Raw genomic sequence first — 21,177 nt, 5'->3', positions numbered from 1 at the left:
TTTCTGAATTCAAAATTCAGTCGCAACTCTATAAAAATGACTCAACAGAGACCTTGTTTTTAATTTTAGAATTATAATAATTATTTTTGTCAGCATCAGTGTTATTGTAGAATCCCTGAAATATTATTATTGTAGTTTTTGTTAATATTTTGAATTAGATTTTATTTTATATTTTGTTTTCCCTTTAATTTTAGTGACATTTTTAGTCATTTTCTTAATTGTGTCAATTCAATCAATTTTATTAGTTTTAGTTTTTTTATGTTTATATAGTATTTATTCATTTTGTATTCATTACTGTATTGTATAATTTAACGTATTTATTGTATTTTGGTTAACGTTTACTTACGTTTTAATGGTGTTAATTTACTATAATAACCCTGATGATCTCTGGACAAAAAAAATATTATTTTGCATTGTAGTGCCATTTGGAAAGATACTGTATTGATATCTTCGCAGTCTGACAAAATAATAATATATGTCACTCTGGAAATGTAAGGTCAAAAAGAGTCTACTGCATTATGGGATATAGTATTCGATGCAGTGCGCTCTGGTTGTATACTGCACATTTTGGAAAATGTAAGCAGGTCCCTCACAGGCATTCTGTGCATCCAGAAAATGCATACTCTGAACACTATACACACAAAATCCTGTAGTAGTAGTAGTATAGTACCAAACATAGGCTTACAAGTGTTGATCGCTGCACATGAAAAAAGTATGCAGTACATACTGTTAACCTTGTAAAGTCTGACATATGAAATAATAGTCAGAAAAATCTAATTTATTGAAATGGAACAGTTTATTGAACCTTTAGACAAAATCTTTAAAGAAAAAAATGTTGTTGAGTATCATATTTAATACATCAGGCTTTTATGGCTCCTATAGTATGATATAGGAGAATATGGAGCTTTAATCAGAAGCTCAAATTCAAAACTATGCAATTTTGTTTAGTTGCTAATATTGGAAAAACAAAATGGCCAAAAAGTAAGATGAAATTCTTGTAATCAATGAGATCTTCATAACAGTACAACAGACTACTTATATAAAATGCAACCAAAATCAGTTGTAACTCTCTATCTCCTAATAACATATCTTAGATAGATGATATTTAAATGCTTAGTTTTATGATCAAAGCTTGTGGGCAGTAAAAATATAATGCAATGCAATACAATGCTGATTGAGAGATGAACAAATAAATGTTCCTCAAAAACCTCATGGATCATATTTGATACTCACATTTTAACATGATTTTTTTATTTTTCCAGTAAATGTTCATCTTGAATTATTTCTAACATTTCTTATCAAAAAGACTCGTGAACCATGACCTGAAGGCTGTGGACATTTTTACAGTTATAATTTACAATTACAAAATAAAGGCCTTTTGCTTACTGAAAAAGTATAAACTATCAATCAGATGACAGAAGTCATGTATAACATTGTGTAGTGTACAACAGTTTTTTAACAAAGTTTTGATCATGTTGATCAGAGCCTTATATATTTGCGTATCAATTATGATACAGTAGTTTTATCGGGTTTTAAGGCAGTACACTAAACAAACAGCCTGGTTTTTAAAATAGCATCAGAAAGCACTAATCATGTACAAGTAAACAAGCCCTAAGTTGAGTGACTAAGGAAGCACAGAAATGGCCGTCATACATACTAAATGGATGGTCTGGTGTCTGAGGCCGTCTGAGACTCTCTCTCTCCCTCAACTTTGTGCCATCAGAAAGCACGAACGGTACGAGACGGGTGATGGATCAGCAAGTGAGAGAATTTATCACTCATGACAGACACGAGAGAAAGTAAGGAGAGCTTATTTATGACTTCGGATACAGGCTGAAATTGATATCCTTTACAGAGCTAAACGCCTTTAAAATTAGTAAACAATCTGAAGGGGGAAAAAATGCAGAATAAACAGATATCCTTCACTGATTTATGCAACAACAAAATGCTGTAGTAATAGGGTGTAATATCAATTTTTGGTGCACATGGCAAGGACACTCGAATACTGTATTCGGCGGCATAAAAAGCGAGCTGTAATAATCCCATCAACTATAACTGAGACGATATCAATATCACATAATCTTATTAAGAGACTCTTTATATCAATTCGTGCAGCTCCAATTCAAGGTTCAGCATAAGCAATAAGGCACCACCAGACGTCATGTTTTATTAAACAAGGATGTACGAGATGCAAAACATATTGTTACAAACGCCTCAAAAACAACATGAAAACATTCCTGTCAAGTTTCAAGGTGTGAAAAATACCCTTGCATCCATTTCATCATCACCTTTACCTTCAAAACCCAGCCTCAAAGAGAAAATCCAATGTGTTCGTGAATGAAACCTTACATTTTGACTGCACAAAGCCCAAATCTGCATTTTAAGTTGATTCCGAAAGCAGGTGTGTGTTTTGTTTGCCATTACAGTACAAATTAGTGTTGCATCTTCACATTGGAGGTGATACGCGCTTTGTTCTGCTAGCTCTTGAAGTGTGAGGTGTCTGCGTGTGTTTGTGTGCGGGACGCAATGCTGCCACCCCGCTCTGAGCTGAAGCGCCCTGGCTAGGATCAGATGTGAGGGCAGACAGGTTATCGCTTACTTGACATCAATAGATGTGCCACAGCAACCAGTGGACCACGAACCTCCCCCTGTCCTAATCCCTAAATCAGAGAGAGAGAGAGAACGGAGGGAAGGCTGCTGTGCGAGAAGGTGTCTGGAGACAGATAGGGGTTTGTGGTGTGGTTTGAAGGAATTTGTGGATTCTGGGGTGAGCAGACAGGAGGACGGCCTGTCAATCTCTCCTGGATCACGAGTGCAGTGCAATTAAAGGGACAGTTTACCCAAAAAATGTATTTTGTCATAATTTACTCTCAACCCTCATTTCATTCCAAACCTCCATGACTTTCAAGGAAATATTTTGAAAACTGTCTCAGGAATTTTTTGTTCATGAAAGATAAAGGGGTGCAATGTTGTTTGGACACCAACATTCTTCAAAATATCGTTGACACCATCTCTTTTTTTATGATTAGAATGACATAAGAGTGAGTAAACAATGACAGAATTGGTCATTTTATGGGTGAACTATTAAAAATGTATTCTATAGAAATAAATATAATTTTAATTTAGTTATAAAAAAATATTATAACATAATGAAATAAATATATCTAAATTCATTTAAATATTTACTAGATATTTATTATATTTTATTTTACTTACTAAAATGTTTATATTTTTCTGTTTATATTTTTATTTCTGATTATATTTCTTTTTTCTGTAAAAAATTCTTACAATTTTTGTTATATACTATAATATTCATAAATGTTATTTACAAATAAATGCTTATTTATGAACAATACTGATTCACAAATCACATGCTATCTGCACTACATAGTATGTGAGATTTGGATTTGAATGACTCAAAGCAAAGTGTGTTGAAAGTAGTATGCTGAAGATGCCCAGATGGCAACCATTTTTGGTGCATTTAGAAGTTCATGGATGTTTTTGGTCTTTTTTGTTTTTGTTTTTTGGCTAGGAACCCTTTTGCACTGGGAAAGAAGAAGAGTTTATGACATTTCCCTAGTGAAATAAACAGCTTTAAAAAGCCTAATGTGTGTTTGCTGGCTGCCAATATGGTGGTTTGATGGTTTTAAAGGGGTTTTGAGCACTTTAGTCAGTGGGTCAGTCTGAAAAACAAGCTAACATATCTTAAACGAGCAAATGCAAGACCAGCAAACAACATTGGGCTGGTTCAGCGGGGTTAACATTCCATTTTTTTCAGATGGAGAAAAACGACTGCTGAAGCTGCAACTACAGTTTTTAAGCAGCAAATTAAAGTTATGAAGTACTACATTTTAAAACAATTAATTTAGCTAGATGATAACACTAACATGCAAATTCAAAACAGAATAAACAGGGTTTGTTATTGCAAACAGAAACTTCTGAAGACCATTTGACTACACAATTTTGTGAGTGCTAAATTTTAAGTCCATTTTTTTCTGGAAGTGAAAGACTGTATATTTAAAAATATATAAATTTCCTAAATGTTTCAGTAGTTTTGTTAACTTATAGGAGCATAAATGACATGGACTAATAGTCATGGCCACAAAACTACAATTAACCTTTTTAAGCACGGTCCACTCAGATGTAAAAAACTGTGTGGTTTATGTACTAACTGACATATAAACAGTGTCTTTAATGTTTGTGTGTATGTTAGAAAGCAGGAGCACAGCTCAGTATTTGTGTGACTGGGGGCCTTGTTTCTGTGTCTCATTTGCCAATGGAGGCCGGTGTGTGTGTGTGTCGTTAATGTGATTCAGAGACCTGGATCCGCCACCCAGCGCAATCAATAGCTGTTTCATTTCACAATCTCTCAATGCCTTATAAAGAAAGCCCACTCCTTTTCTCTCTCTCCTCTTCTCTTCCTACCCTGCAACAGCCAACCTCCTCCTTGCGGCTCTCCCGTGGGTACCGGAAAGATCCGTGCTCACAGACACACACATATATGCGCGCACACACACACACACACACACGCTCCCCACCTGCCAGCTGGACTTAATGCCCAGACATTAAACCTGTGAGCACATCCTGAGAGCCCCGAACGGTGGATGAGAGACGGCGAGTATGTGACCCCGCTCTCTGAATCAATAAAAATGAGTGAAGCCCCTCACTATAAAACACAATGTGATTTTCCTACTGCAGTAGAGACGGCTGGTCACACAGACAGATGGATAAACAAACACGTCTCGCTGGTGCATGAGGTAAACATGATACGCTTCTGATACAGGTTACTAAGGGTTCTACACTCGCATTGGAAAGACAACTCATAAATGAGATCTCTTTAATATTTCAATTAATTTTCCTAGACAGCAGTGAGATTTAACGAAGGACAAATTAAGGACTTTGCTCATGTCTCCTACTTCTCAATACGATTCTTTTCAAAATAAACCTCGTAATCTCACGTGTCACCTCTGAAGTTTTAGAAGAGATCTCATCTAGTGGTCATACTCGTACTCATACTCGAGGGCAAATACAATATCAACATTTGTCTGTATAATACAATGTTACATTATACAGATTTAGAAATAAATACATACATTCATAAGTTACGTATGATAATATATGAAGATGTTCAATTATATATTTATAAATAATCCATGTTCATTTAAAACACACATTTGATAATATAAAATATAATCGTATGTATTTATATTCATAAAAATATGAAATGTTTTTAACTTTGGAATAGATTAAATTTATAACTTACTGTATTTAAACTTATTTAAATATGATATAACACCATATATAAAAATGTTAAATTATATGTTTATAAATAAATTAATATACATTTATTAATTACTTTTGACAACCATATAATATAATATAATAACACATTTATATTCATAAAAATAAATTATTTTGGAATAGAAGACATTTACAGTAAATTATAAAATATTTAAATATTATATATTACAATATATGAAAAAGTTAAATTATACATGTACATTTATAATTTACTTTTGATTCATAAGATAAGATTTATATTTTATACACACACATAGTAATTTATCAGAAGTTTACAGTAAATTATAAATGATCTATTACTGTAAAATGTAAAATTCTACTGTACAACTCTTTTTAAAAGTAAATGCAGATAAATGTATTATTAATACATTTCAAGACCAAATTATCTGAGCTGCTATATGCTTTAATTTTAATATATCTTTTTTTGTACATAAACAAGTGACTAATTTGTGCCTATTTTGATTCCTCCTAAGTAATTTATGGGAAACGTCAGAGACAAAGTTGATACTTAAATTAAACATGACTGAGAAACATGATGAAACTATGAAAGAGCAACATCTGAGCAAAAATCCTCCTTTAAGATTGTAAAATGAAATTTCAGTAGATTAAAACAAAGCCGTTTGAACCTTATGGCAAACACTTCTGAGCATGGGTTAATTTGTTAACTTATGTGAGTTTTCACACACTGAAGGATATCGACGGATAGACGTTTACTCACAAGGTGAGTTTCCAGGTAGAGTTTGAGGCTGTCGATATCAGCTCTGGGTGGCGTCCAGTTGTCTGTGGTTTCTAGAGCGTCTCTCAGCCAACAGATGAACTCATCCAGTTTGCTGACAAAACCCTGCAGGAACAAACACACAGACACATCAACACGGCCAAACACAGCAAATGTGACTGCTTTGACATCAAAAGTCTCGAAACATTAAAATCTGAACAAAACCACCATGTGTTACACCACAACACAACAAATAGGACTTCAGAAAAATAATCAAGTGTTTTGATAAGGTTTGATAAACTGATAAAAGTTTCGGAGCGAGGGATTGCATTTGTCAAAAGCACACAATGCTTAAGGGAATGTCACACAGAAGCTGCCCTTGATGTGCCTCAACTGCTTTTGCAGTGATAGGAAATGCAATGTGCTGGTGTGTAAATACTGCCATCTGCTGAACCAAAGAAACACTATATAGACACCAACAGCTGATTGTAGCTAAAGCAAATACTGGAGGAACAAAAAAAACAAGAAAATTGTGTCATTATAAGGCCGTATGACATTCTTACATCCATACACAAAAAAAGAGACGTTTTACAGAATGTCCAAATTACTCTGTTCCATATAACAAAAGTAGACGGGGTGTTTCATACCTCAAAAAGGATAAAACAACCCATAATGGAGGCGGAGGGAGAACCAACTCCAGGGTAAGGCTAAAAGCAGCCACATGTATTAAACATCATAAACCCATCTTTTTAGGCAAGAACCAGACATGGGTGTCATGTAGGCTAAAAAAAGGGGGATTCATTAATGGGAATGAATTTGTATTTAACGTGATTACAATTTAATAAAAACGTTAGAAATTGATAATTATATAACGTTTCCTTTCCACGGCTATTCAAAAAGCGAATAAATTATATATAGAAAGTGACATCACTAACATTGATCTATAGCGAGTTTAAGCACTCTCAAAAAAACAAAACTATTGTTATAATCACGTTTGCTAGTTTCAAATGATTAATAAACAGCAAGCACAAACTATGCAAAAGCAGCATTCCTTCCGGTGCACTCAGTGTCCGAATTCACTACTCGTTTTCATTCACTCCTTCTAGTGAACTGAATTAGTGACCTAATGTAGGGAATAGTGAATGAGGGTATAGGGGGCGATTTCGGACACAGCCCGGAATTCAGTCAGAGAACGCGCACACTCAACAAAACTGATGAGTTTGAACAATGACTCATCTGAACGCTTCTGATTGGCCATTGCAATCCTAAGCTCAACAGATTTGTGTGTGATTGGTTAAAATACACAACACTGTAAAAACGCCTAAAATGAAATACGGTGCAATATGAACAGATCTTAATTTAATGCCGCAATCGACACTGTCTATTCATATTCACTTTGTTAGCAACAGACTTAATAGATTTAATTTGTTTGTGCAGGGGCATTTTTGTCCAATTTAGTGGCAAGTCCCAGTGGCCAGGGGAAAGCTAAGCCTTACACATGCTCCGCCTATGAGTCTATATTAGTATCTATAGCTAGCTTTGTGTGAGGAACCGGCCAAAATTTTTGTTGTTATTCACTTAAAACCTTCCACCTCCGCCACAGCTCTCAAATGTGTTTCATAAGACTGCAGAAGTCATATGGACTGTCTTTATTATACGTTTATGGTACTATTGTGTTATCTTTGATGCTCAACAGCACTCATTTGAGCAGTTTGAACATTCTTCTGCATATGGAAGAAAAAGTATGAAATGAAGGTGAGCTAAATGATGACATTTTCAGGTGAACTATTCCTTCAAGTCTGTGGTTAACCAGAGGGTGAATGACGAGGATCTGAGCTCTAATTAGAGTGACAAATATGCTGGTCTTCTCATGTTTCGATGTCATACGCCCAAACAGATCAAATACCATTTCATAAAGTCTCTAATGATCCATCTGAATGTAATATGAGAACATCTCGCCCTTTCTCTAAGGCAGCTCCTACTGCTCATTATCTAACATTGGCGAAAATCAAAGATATTGATACAAATGACGTCTCCGCAGACGCCGGCTAAAAATCCCATAATTTATCGACTGCTTGGCCTTCACCGGCAGAAAAGCTTTGAAGTGGGTGAGACTGGCTGTGCTTTCAAAGCTAAATGCTGGAGAGGAATCAGATCTGCCATTTCAGATCTCAGAATAAGGCCCGAATGCATCTCCTACTGGTTTATTGTCTGTATTGCTGAACAGATCAGCTGGGCCTGGTTTTGGTCTGGCAGACGGTCTTGGTCAGGCTGGCCAAAGCTGGTAGATTAATTTTATGTTGAAAGAAATCCCTCAAACTATCGCATATCTCTCCAGCTCTGCTGCAATACGGTACATCATCATATAGACCAAAGGAATTCTGTGAAATTGTGGCAGTCGATGGAGATCAATAGATACTGCCGCTAAATTATTCCCCTGGCAGGGACGCCGTGCAATTCGCTCTCATCTTGTGCACTGATAAAGCTCTCAGAGCAGATGAATATGTAGCCGCTGGTCACGGCATTAACTGAGCTTGTCACCAGACCTGTTTGTGAGTGTATTACAGAGGGAGGAAGAGAAAATGAGACACGACTCCATGCCCCAGAGAAAGAAAAAGAAAGAGACAGACAGAGAGAGTGAGTGAGAGAGTGCTAATGGGCAAGAGCAGACGGTTGCTGCCAAATTCATATTTGAATTGGACAATCTCAGAAACCAACCACTGCTTTCACCATATTCAATACGTACAAGAATTGTTCACCCAAAAATGAAAATTTGTTGATTATTTAATCACCTTAATGTTGTATGTCTGCTTTTATCAGCATATTCACGATGTCTGTTTATATGCATTAAATAGGAATTGTTCACCCAAAAGTGAAATTTTTTTGATCATTTAATCACCCTGATGTCATTTCAAACATGCATGCTGTTTTTTTTTTTCAATGGAATGCATAAGGAGAATATTTGGAGAACAATCACACAGCTATAAATAATAATAATAATAAATAAATAAAATAAAAAATAAATTGCATTGCTTGACATGAAAATGTCACAATGAAAAATAGGCTTCATTTTCTATATGCCAAAAATAAATAAATAAACATTATATATGTATATGGTCTTAAACATAAGCATAATTTTTTATACCTAACATAATAATTTACATATATAAATATAATAATATAAATACAAGAAAAATGATCATGATTCACTGCCCTCTGCAGCAGTTCTCAAATCAAATTCCATTGGGAAAAAACATCAGTTGTTAAAGTGTGTGTGTGTGTGTATATATATATATATATATACACACACACAGTGGTGTGAAAAAGTGTTGGCCCCCTTCCTGATTTCTTATTTTTTTGCATGTTTGTCACACTTTAATGTTTCAGATCATCAAACAAATTTATATATTAGTCAAAGATAACACAAGTAAACACAACATGCAGTTTTTAAATGAAGCTTTTTATTATTAAGGGAAAACAAAATCCAAAACTACATGGCCCTGTGTGAAGAAGTGTTTGCCCCCCTGTTAAAACTGTGGTTTATCACACCTGAGTTCAATTTCTCTAGCCACACCCAGGCCTGATTACTGCTACACCTGTTCGCCATCAAGAAATCTCTTAAATAGGACCTGCCTGACAAAGTGAAGTAGACCAAAAGATCCTCAAAAGCTAGACATCATGCCGAGATCCAAAGAAATTCAGAAACAAATGAGAAAGAAAGTAATTGAGATTGAAACATTAAAGTGTGACAAACATGCAAAAAAATAAGAAATCAGGAAGGGGGTCAACACTTTTTCACACCACTATATATTCTTTTTTTTTTGTACAGACTTATTTTCATTACCATAACTGGCACCAAAAATAAAGACTTAAAGACAAAGATATGCAAAGAATGTCAAGGTGGGGGGAGACAGAAGAGACAGAGAGAGAGAGATAGACAGAAAAAGACAAGAAGAAGGGGAAGATGAGTTGGTGGCGTCACACATGACTAGGCCCATGAGATGCCCCCAAGAAGAGGCTTCAGCTGCCAGCTGTCTGTTGCCATGAGAATGAAGTCATCTCCAGCGGCTGAATACTAATGTAATCAATCACCTCCTCCTGTGACACGCATCATCTCAGGTGGATGTGGCTGCCTACCTCCACCCGCTCCAGTGAGCTTACTGCACACATGCACTGGAATCAAAGGAAGGATTACAGCTGAAAACTTTTGAGGGCATCCTTCCCTTCACTAGTCATTCACCTCCATCAGATTGGCATGATTGCCGTTGATACTGTTCATAAGACATGAGGACTGTTCTGAAGTAGCCTTCAAAAGTGCTTCCTATGCTGTAAGGATTGATCTGCTTGGATGAAACAGAAGACTGAATGTGCAGGTGATAAAATATTAATTAAATTTAATTATACACTGAAAGAATTCCAGTGGACGATATAAAGTCATGACACTGGCCGAAATGTGTCTTATGTTATTGATCATTCTAAATCAGTGGCCATTTACATAAAATTAGCCTCTGTGTTAAGACTGTGTTTTAAGAGCTAGTCTGACCAACTAACAGTAAGCCAATCTACATTTTAATGTAATGTAATGTAACTGACCCAAAAAAAAAGTTTTGATCTTAAAGAAATAAAACAGATGTCTAACTTATAAGACTAGTCTAAGCATTTTATGTAACCGGCCATAGAATGAAAGCACAAAATATTGAACGCACACAGTATAACCACAGTATAACCAACCACAGCAGTTATAGTACTAATGCAAACCCTTAATAAATTAATAGGACACCTCCTTGAAACTTGAAAAATCTTTAGATCATTTGGCTTAATTTCTTTCTTTTTTTAAGACAATAGTGGCAGATATCAAATTACTTAATTAACAGATTAATTTCTATTGTCTTTTTGGGTACTTTGCACTTTTTTTTTTTTTTTTTAACCAAAGCATCAAAAGTTGCAAAAAATGGTTTGCATCTAAATTATCTTGTAAAAAAAAAAAAAAACTTGATTTGATGCACTCATTATTCTCTCATTTTCATAAACACACACACACAAACTAATTTATATTAATTTAGGTTTCTGGTGTTCTGATGGTGTTCTTGATGTGAATTTCCATTTGACCACCAGATGGCGATAGTACGCTACTATGTCTCTAAGGCAGTAAACCAAACAGTAGAACTAATCTCATGGTCAACAGTCAGGAAATAAAAAATGTTTATGCTTTAATCTTTATAAGTTAATTAATATGCATTACTCCATGATAAACATTTCAAACAGTAGTAAGCCACAATGTCACATTGTGCTGACCTCACTAGTTTGTCTCATGATGTTGCATTTAAGTGGCATTCAGTTTAGTGTTATAGTTGGGTCCTATGGCAACTTGCTTGTGATGTTCCTTAATTGCTTTAAATAAAACCATCTGCTAAATTAATAAAATGTAAATTCAAATTTGCATATTTAATATGCATCTTTAATCCATGTATAATTCTTTTTTTTATTTCTTCTTTAAAAGTTGCTATCACACAATAGCTAAAGATGCATTGCATTGTAGGATACAGTATTCCCTGCAGTAATTATGTTGCATACTGCTCATTTTAGCAAATGTACTAGGTCATCGGGGTATTTCCATGCATTCATAAAATTTGCATACTGTGCATAGTGTACATAATATAGTTCAGCAATAGTAAGAGTACAGTAGTATGCTATTCTGCACATAGCCCATAAGAAAGTGTAGAACTTTGGGTTTCCTCAAGCACCCGGGTCCTTTATAAACATGACTGCATGTTCTTAATTACACCGCTAATCATTTAATTACAGACTTGGGACTGAAGAGAGGTTGTCGAGAAGTGCAATCCTGTTAATTAAGCTTTGGATATTAGCAAAAGGCTGAGGTGGCTTGTTAGTTCATTACCCCTTTAGTTATCAGCTGTTTTTAATATCTGCTTAGTGTAGTGACACATATTAGCTGCCGCCTCTATGTGAATGAGGATTAAGGCATACAAATGACTTCCTTCAAAATTAGGCCTATATCCCTTTCAAATTAAATCGGAAGTGTAGAACTGTGATAAATGTGAGTTTAGAGGGTTAGCATTAACACTTGGTTGCTCATTTAGATTTGTTGAGTGATTGGCTATGGAACTAACTACTCTTACTATTTTTGCAATATATAACATGTATACTAGCACGACCTGCTACATTTGCCAAAATGAGCAGTATACAGGAAGAGTACACTGGACAGAATAGCGTAACCCACAATCCAACTGTAACATACCATGAAACATGTTTATCATAGAATGCCTACAGTTTAACCTACTATTAAAAACAGTATCCAATTTGCAGTACATACTGCACAGTATGCCATATACTGAATAAGTAACAGTAAACAGTATATACTGCATTCAGTTAATATGTCACACTATACAGTATATATATATATGGAACAGTTTAAAGTACATACTGCACAGTATTAGTATACAGTATTTATGATACTATACAGTATGTACTGCACAGAATTCATTATACTGAACATACAACACTGTACCCGGTTATATACGACTGTATAACAAATATATGGAACACTGAACAGTATAAAATATATACTGCACAGTATTCAGGAAACCGTACATATGCAAGAGTACAAAGTATATACTGCACAGTATTAGTATATAGTACAGAAGGCACAGTATATATGGAACAGTATGAAGTACATTCAAAATAGTTCACTGTATACTGGCCTGCATTCATCATACTTTATATACGACAGTATTCAGTTTCATAAGACACAGTATACAGTATATATGAAACAGTTTAAAGCATATACTGTATGGTTTTTAGTATATGGCACAGTATACAGCATACACTGCACAGTATTCAATAAGTAGTAAGCTAGTATTCGATTTCAAAAACAGTTGGAAAAGTTATTCAAGAATACTGTGCCAAAAAGCAGAAATCTCTTACCTCTATCTTTGCCCAGACATCATGGTAGTTCTCTTGGTGCTGAATATCTGCTAGTAGTTGCTGTATCAAGGGTGTGCACTGAAACATCATCTTTGGTGCATTGGGCCGACCAGCTGATATATTTCTACCCCTGGATTCTGGTGTGCTTCGCGCCCCCTCGTCCTCGGACAACAGGTCGCTGAGTGGGCCAGACTCGATGCTGTCATCCAGGGAAGGTGCCACGTCGCTCGAGGAGGTAGGTGAAAAGCGGCCGGCTTGGGAGGGCTTCTTATAGGGGTGAAGCAAAAGGAGATCACTGCTGCTCTCCCAATCAGCGTTGACCTCAGTGAGCTCCCAGTCATCCACATCCTGGATGGACTCTTGCAGGCCCCTTTGTGGTAAAGCCTGAGCGAGGCTTTCCAGCTTCAATGCCAACATCTCTGTCTTTTTCAGCTGGGCGGGAAGAGCGAGGAACTCATCCGAACCATACCAGTGTTCTTTGGAGCTCCCCGATGCGTTGGAGATGCACAAAGCATTCTGGTTCACGATCCAGAGAGAACCTGTGGTGGGAGCTTGATCGTCTGGGCTGGATGACATTTCCCGCTGGTCAGGGTCTGAGATGTAGTCCCCTGAAGATGGTGGTGGGCTGGAAGTGTCACTGTAAGCCTGCTTGGCTTTGGAGTGCATAGTCTTGAAGTTTGTCAAGTGCTTCTGTGTGTGGAATCCCTGCACAGCCTCTGCTGAGCGTCTCTCCAGAGGAACTTCAGTGGACACAGATGGTCTCTTGAGACTCATCTGCAAGATCCCTCCATTCACGGCATGGAGACTCTCATAGGACTGACTCCCATTGCCTGGATAAACTGATTCCAGCTCCAGCCAGAACTTCGAGCGATCCGGTGTATCCAGAAGGGAGGGTGTGCTTCTGCTCAAGTCAGCCTGGTACTGGAGAGGCGAAGACCTAGTGCACCTTGTGTCCCCATCACCCTTCAGATACATGGGCTTTTTAGGCAAAGGCTGTGTGGGAGAGACGTCACTCTTAAAGCCACCTTGAAGAGGGCGTTTGGAAAGGCCAAAGCCACTATCTCCCTGCATTGCTGAATCTGGTGCACTTTCTTCTTTAGTGGGGCCACTGATTGTCTCTTGAGGTTCCTGGGTGGGGGTAACAGACTCTTCTGCAGGTGGAGATGACACCTGATTTTGTCTAGAGGCTGCAATGTTGAGGAGATCCACACTCTGAAGCAGTTCTGGAAAGTCTTGCTCCAACTCGGGATAAAGGGAGCGTGGCCCTCGACCTTCGGGGTCATCAATGGGGCTGTAGTCGCTCAGTTCATAAGCAGTGATGCCGCAGTCCAAGGAGAAGTAGTCCTTACTGCATTTAATGGTCAGTTGGCCAGAGTCGTCCACTTCTGTCAAAGCATCCAGCCGAGCCTAAAGATCATCGAGATCACAAAAACAGGCTCATTTGCAAACTCAAATTTAAAATTTAATAAAATCTATCCTATGCTGAAAGAATTGGACTAAGATAAGCAAGTACACCATACTGCAAGTGTCTACTAGAAAAGCATGTGTCTAGTCTGAATGTTTTTGGTGAAGTGTATATCAAATGAGTTTATGGTACACTCCCAGCAGAACTTTCTGTCTTTGTAAATTATTTTTGGATGTACCCTGAGCAAGGGATGTACCCGCTTTAGGTTATTTAATTTAGATGATGTTTTGGAGATGTATCTGACCTCATCATGATCCTGGCTGAAGGCTTGCAGTATGTCAGTCTGGCGGGTGTAGTTGCCATTGGAGTCCTGGAGGCCCTGGAGAAGCCTCTCTTTCAGAACCAACACGGACACTCGCAACTGGTGCCAGAGGAGCTGCACGATCCGGATGTCCACTATGATGTTCACTGAGTAGGACAGGAGCTTCAGGGAGAACTCTGTCTCCAACAGTGCGTGGATCTGCTCGACATGATCGGATATGTCTTCACAGATGTCCTATCAGACAGACAAATGCACAGACAGTCAACAGATATTATGATTTGCAATTTTATGCATGAAATTACACATCATATGATGGCACTGGATTCATACAGCTCTTTGGAAATACACCATTTCTGAAGATGTGGCTTTCTCAACTACTTCCTCCTGTGCTAAAATACCTATTTCCATCAACAATCCAGAACCCACTGGATATTAAAGAAACACCCTCTAAAGACTCTTTAGATAGAAGACGTCTAATGTTCCGACAAAACAGTTCATATAAATTATAATTCATGAGATAGAGCAAAAAGAGCAGGACATGAGTAGCAAGTACTTTGGAATTCTCTGAAAGAAGAGATATTTTTCCAGAATCATGGCTCACTGAAGCAAAGATTGAATTACTCAACAAGATATATCTGCATCATGCATACCAAATACCATTATTATGGTTGCTGATAGAAACAGCTCAGATTTCAAGGCCTTTCTGCAGTTTTATCATTTAGTATTGTTTTGATAAAAGGAACTAAACTTCAGTCAAGTGAACACTACTTGTCATGCACCTACCTTCAACCAGGCACAAGTGAAATGACATCACCATGTTATGTATCCATGTAAGAGGAAATGGAGGGACATTTGAGTCATTTTCACATGACATATGCATAATACACAGGAGATCTCAGAATATACCAAAGAGCACCACACTGACCATGTGGTTTTCCCAGTAAATTACTTCTGATTATGTCTTTCATGACATATGCACTACTGTTGTGTAGGTACATACCATACAGTGCTGTAGTGCTTCTTGATATTTTTAAGATTTTACAATGATTTCACTGGGATCTTATTGGGATATATAATATCATTATAGTTGCTAACAAGTTCCTTGCAGCATCTGGTTTATCTGATGTGAAAGTCACAGCAGCAAAGAGCACATTTACGACCGTGGGTCACTGGGTCTAGGGGGCTTTTCTTTTACTGTCACTGTGGTTCAAATCATAAATCAAGCAGCCAGGGACTGATATTAAAAGGCTAGTTTCAGAAGCAGTAGCTAATTTCAGAAAATTAGATCACAAAACAGAATAAGATGAGATGGTGTAGATACACTACATAGCAACTGCACATTTAAAGAGACCCCAAAAAAGTATTTGGACACTTAAGTCTCAACTTAATTATGTCTGAATTAGAGGTCTGAACCGCGGGACCCGACCAGATTTTTTGCGCCGCGGTATTAAATTCCCGAATAAAACGCGGTAGCAGTCGGTAACTCTGGAGTGTGGATGCGCTGTCCTTGAAGGACGTTCAACTCGGTTTTGTTTATATTTTGTTTAGCCTATAATTTTAAATGACAGATGTCGTATTTATATATTTTTCTCTGCGACATTTTTCCTACTGTGTTAACAGAGAAATGTCAAACGAATTTAGTATTTTGACAAGACAAATACAAATAGCTAATAGGCTATTTTTGTACAACCTACATTTTTATTTATTTTTCTCTCTGCGACACATTTTCCTATTGTTTTGTAAATGTTAAACGAATTGTATCCTGACAAGATGAATAAAAATAAGAAATACAATTTTTGTACAACATTTTTATTTTCTCTGACACTTTTTTTCCTACTGTGTTGCATAAAATATTAAACGAATTTCGTGTCTTAAGATAATTCATATAAATTCAAGTCAAAGTCAATAAATTCAAGACTCTTGACAAGACGAATAAAATAACATACAATTTTGTGCAGACTACACTACACTAAAAATAGTCCCGCGCAGACCTCTAGTCTAAATGTCATTCATTGTATTAGATAACGATTGCATGTAAAGTCAGATAACAATTGCATTTTTCTCACCAAGTAATGCAATGAGATTAATATTTTTTAAAGTGTACCTTAAGTGTCCAAATACAGTTTGGGTCGACTTTATATAGTTGGATCATGTTATGTTCCCTCCCCCAGCCTGTGTAAGTCAAGAGGCTCAGCTGCTAGCAAAGTCTAACAGTTGCCTCATCTCATCCAAACTTTAAACATCGTCATTTATAAAAACTTTTACTTCAGGAGGCAAAAGAGGGCATGTTTCCAAGGACATAAACTGAAACTTCCTTTTCAAACATTTTGTCACTTTGATATTATTGCAATTGCATCATAAAAACTAAACTAAACTAAACAAATAAAGTCAAATAAAATAAATAGTATTTGTATTTAATTGCATTAAATTTAAAAAATCTGTCCAAGTGGCAACTGCATCTTTGACATCACTGTGAAAAACAAACTAGTTCAGTATTTTGTCCAAAATGTGAAAATGTCAGAACCTAAAAAGCACTGAGACAATTAAGAGAAAGGTGAGAGAGAATATAGTTCACAGGACCATTTATGGGGCACGGCAAACATGCCAAAACAACTGCAGCTCATGGTCAACACAGCAACACCAGAGTTGTGGCCAGCAGCATCTTTGATACGGTGTCGCACACTGCCTAAAATAACACGGCACCACTAAATGTAGGTCAGACATGCCTCCAAAATGCACTCCTGCCTCGCTGGCTCAAAAACAAACAGTAGAGTGCAAGCTGCCCATGTTACAGGAGTCATAGATCACCTACTGCAGCACACATACTATAATATATGATGGCTTAACCAAACAAAATGGTTCTCTGAAGATTGTGTCAAGATAAGAATCACATCAAAAAGATTCAAATATTGAATTCATGAGATACTAAGGTGATATAGTGGAAGAACTATTTTAGTTCAAACATTAAATGGCTGATGAACAAACCATTTACAGTTACACTAAGCATTTACAAACTTAAAACATCTCAGGGTTTATGTTTGACTCTTTCCAATGATTCAAATGACACTAACTGATTCTCAATGGTCAACTGCAGCATTATAATGACCACAAAAATGGTCTTTATATAGCTTCTTACATAGCTGCGCAGGTTTCATGTCTCTCATATTACTCTGTGGTATGCTTTTCCCCACTCAAATCAATATTTTATGTCCCATTTTCCAAGGTCAATGTCACAAAATAAACCTTTCAGGGTCACACAAGACCCTGATCACCCACAGTCTTTATTTTGTGATACTGACCAGTTAACTGTATGCATACACCAGTTCATGTACACCAAGAAAGATGTTTTGTTTCAAAGAAATTCATACAATTCCATAAGAATATTAAGCAGCACAACTATTTTAATCACTAATAATAATAACAATAATAAATGTTTCTTGAGCAGCAAATCAGCATATTAGAATGATTTCTGAAGGATCATGTGACACTGAAGACTGGAGTAATGATGCTGAAAATTCAGCTTTGATCACAGGAATAATAGAAAGCAGTTCAGATTATAATAATATTTCACAATATTACTGTTTTATTGTGTTTTTGATCAAATAAATGCTGCCTTAGTGAGCATAAATTACTTCTTTCAAACATCTTTTTTTTTTTTTTTTAACTACCGACCCCAAACTTTTGAAGAGCAGTGTACCATGATTACACCATAGTACAAAAAATCTTGGTAGTACCATGGTACTTTTGGGTACTTTTTTATCACTGGCCTGTGAAAGTTGTAAGCGCGCCACAGCTGCCCTGTCAATACCATGTGACCTCTGATGACACAAGCACATGGACACGCATACAGACACTCCCACAAAAATGAACTTTCAATAAAAGTTCTTCCTTTTACAAATGCAAAATAATACATAAACCTTTTCCTACAAAATATACCCTAAAATGTGCAATAAGCAACACGAATCACAAAGCCAGCCTACTCAATTATCCATAAAAGAAACACAGCCACTCGACTTCACATACTAACAATATTTCAAACAATCTCCACAATGTCAACCCATCAGAGGCTTCCTGTTAGAAATATACTTGAGCATGTCAGTCGATCCCTCCTCTTACCTGCTCGCTGGCTGAAGTAAAACACGATGAATCAAAGAGAATGAAGTCAGAGATTGGTTTAGTGTGCTCTGCGCTGATGTGTGTCAGATCTGATGTCAGATGTGACAGCTCTGAGTGCTTGTGCTGCCTGATATGCTGTCGTTCTCTCTCTCTGCATCTCTTCCTCACTCACTTCACTGGCCTATTTCTTCCATTCTGTCTTTATCTCTGGAGGAGGGGTTTGGTCTCACACCGAGGGGCTATTTTGGGACCTGACCTCTCCCTCCCTCCAGCAGTCCTTGTGCTGCTCTCACTTTGTCTAGCCCACCGGCACGGGCAGCTGCTGCGGGGGGAATTACATGGGGGTTTGAGGTGTAACTGGAGACGCTAAGGTCACAGCACATATTGGGGCTTCCACATTGACATTAACATCAACAAGGCTAGTACATTACATTGTACAGTATAATACAACCTATATGTGCAAAGTGGCAAAAAATGAGGTTTATTTACTGCTGTGTTAAGGATTTGCATACTAAAATGCTTCATAATGAAAATCAATGCGTTTAGCACAGTAGGTTTTAAGCAAATGCATCACAAACATGTACATTTGCAGTTTTATCTATGAATTTGAAACACTTAAAACATAAATATTAAAATAATATTAATCTCTCAGAAGATGCAAAAGATTCTTTGGAAATCTACAAGAAGTATGCTGTTCCGACGCAGCATTGACACACCATTCGTTTTAAAAATAATTAAATGTAACAGGATAAATAAATACAGAAAAAATAAAATGTTTTAAACATTGGCATCATGGAAATAGCATGGTATTTGATGAAGTACCTTGGAAAAAAAACATGTATGTGTTAATCATACACTACCGTTCAAAGGTTTGGGTTCATTAAGATTTTGTTGAAAGAAATACTTCCTAATTCAGCAAGGATGCATTAAATTGATAAAAAGTGACACTAAATACATTTATAATGTTACAGAACATTTCTATTTAAAATAAATGCCGTTCTTTTGAATTTTCTATTCATCAACATATGAAGCACCACAACTGTTTTCAACATTGATAATCAGCTTATTACATTGATTTCTGAAGGATCATGTGACACTGAAGAGTAATGATGCTGAAAATTCAGCTTTGATCACAGGAATAAATGACACCAAATATATTCAAATAGAAAACAGTTATTTTAAATTGTAATAATATTTCAGAATATTATGCTATCAAATAAATACAGTCTTGGTGAGAAACTTCTTTCAAAGGCATTAAAAAAATCTTACCGACCCCAAATTTTTGACCCATGATATATAGCTTTAAGTACAATGGTATTAGCATTTGATGCTTCAAAAGAAACATGGTACGGCAACAGTAATGTTTTGTAAGAAAATAACAACAGAATCTTTATTCAAGGGCTATTAAATGTTTCTTTAGCAGCAAATCAGCTTATTATTGATTTCTGAAGGATCATGTGACAATGAAGACTGGAGTAATGATGCTGAAAATTCAGCTTTGCATCACAGGAATAAATTATATTTTAAAATATATTCACATAGAAAAAAGTTATTTCACATTTTAATAATATTTCACAATATTACTGGTTTTATTGTGCTTTTGATCAAATAAATGCAGCCTTGGTAAGCATACGAAACAATTCTTAAAAATTCTTTAAAACATCACTAGAGTAATATTTTATAAGAAAATAACAACAGAATCTTTATTCAAGGGCTATAAAAAGGTCAACTAGCTAGTAAAAAGTTGCCTTAATTAACTAACAGGCCCAAACAGAATCTATAAACTTTAATTCTACCAAATAGATTTAAAAATGGGAGTACTGCAATCTAGTTGAAAATTAATCATTTTAGACAAAATATTCCATAAACAAACATGCAAAAAGTACAGAGCTTTGTAAATGAGTTTTCTATTATGACCTTGCAATAGAAATTATATAAAAACAACTGCAACATGCAAATGGCACAAAATGTGAAGTTCTTTAGCATATCTGCAAATCAGAAATCCGCAGACCATTCAACCCACTGTACATCATTCTCTCTCTGTAGATGAGGTTGAATTCTCTGGATTCTCCACAGTACTAAGATTACATCACTCTAAATACATGCCCACGTGAACTGATCTGGTCTCAACTGGGTAAAAATACAGACATGAGAAACATGGGTGTGTCTGCATGTGCGTGTGTGGGTGTGTGTGTGTGTGTGTGTGTGTGTGTGGTGTGTGTGTGTGTGTGTGTGTAAATCACATCAGTGTGGGTACACCCGGCGTCCTGACAACTCCTCAAATGCTATTACATGCTATTAGTGCCAATGCAAGTGTGCTTTATTAGTGTGTGTGTGTGTGTGTGTGTGTGTGTGTGTGTGTGTCCTCATACT

At 36.4% G+C, this 21,177-nt stretch overlaps 1 protein-coding gene across 1 annotated transcript in view; it reads right to left on the bottom strand.

Annotated features, from left to right (window-relative positions):
* akap6 (A kinase (PRKA) anchor protein 6) overlaps positions 1–21,177 on the bottom strand; it is a 180,628-nt gene that overhangs the window by 113,243 nt on the left and 46,208 nt on the right. The window contains exons 4-6 of the mRNA XM_016492093.1: positions 14,671–14,922; positions 12,962–14,368; positions 6,020–6,142 (exon numbers count right to left, since the gene is read on the bottom strand). Of these exons, the coding sequence (XP_016347579.1) occupies positions 6,020–6,142; positions 12,962–14,368; positions 14,671–14,922 (1,782 nt within the window). The remainder of the gene's footprint in view (positions 1–6,019; positions 6,143–12,961; positions 14,369–14,670; positions 14,923–21,177) is intronic.

Source organism: Sinocyclocheilus anshuiensis, unplaced genomic scaffold (assembly GCF_001515605.1).
Source record: "Sinocyclocheilus anshuiensis isolate Anshui unplaced genomic scaffold, SAMN03320099.WGS_v1.1 scaffold261, whole genome shotgun sequence".
In the NCBI taxonomy this organism is placed as follows: Eukaryota; Metazoa; Chordata; class Actinopteri; order Cypriniformes; family Cyprinidae; genus Sinocyclocheilus; species Sinocyclocheilus anshuiensis.
The sequence above is the reverse complement of the archived record's forward strand: the minus strand, read 5'-3'. Positions and strand labels throughout refer to the sequence as shown.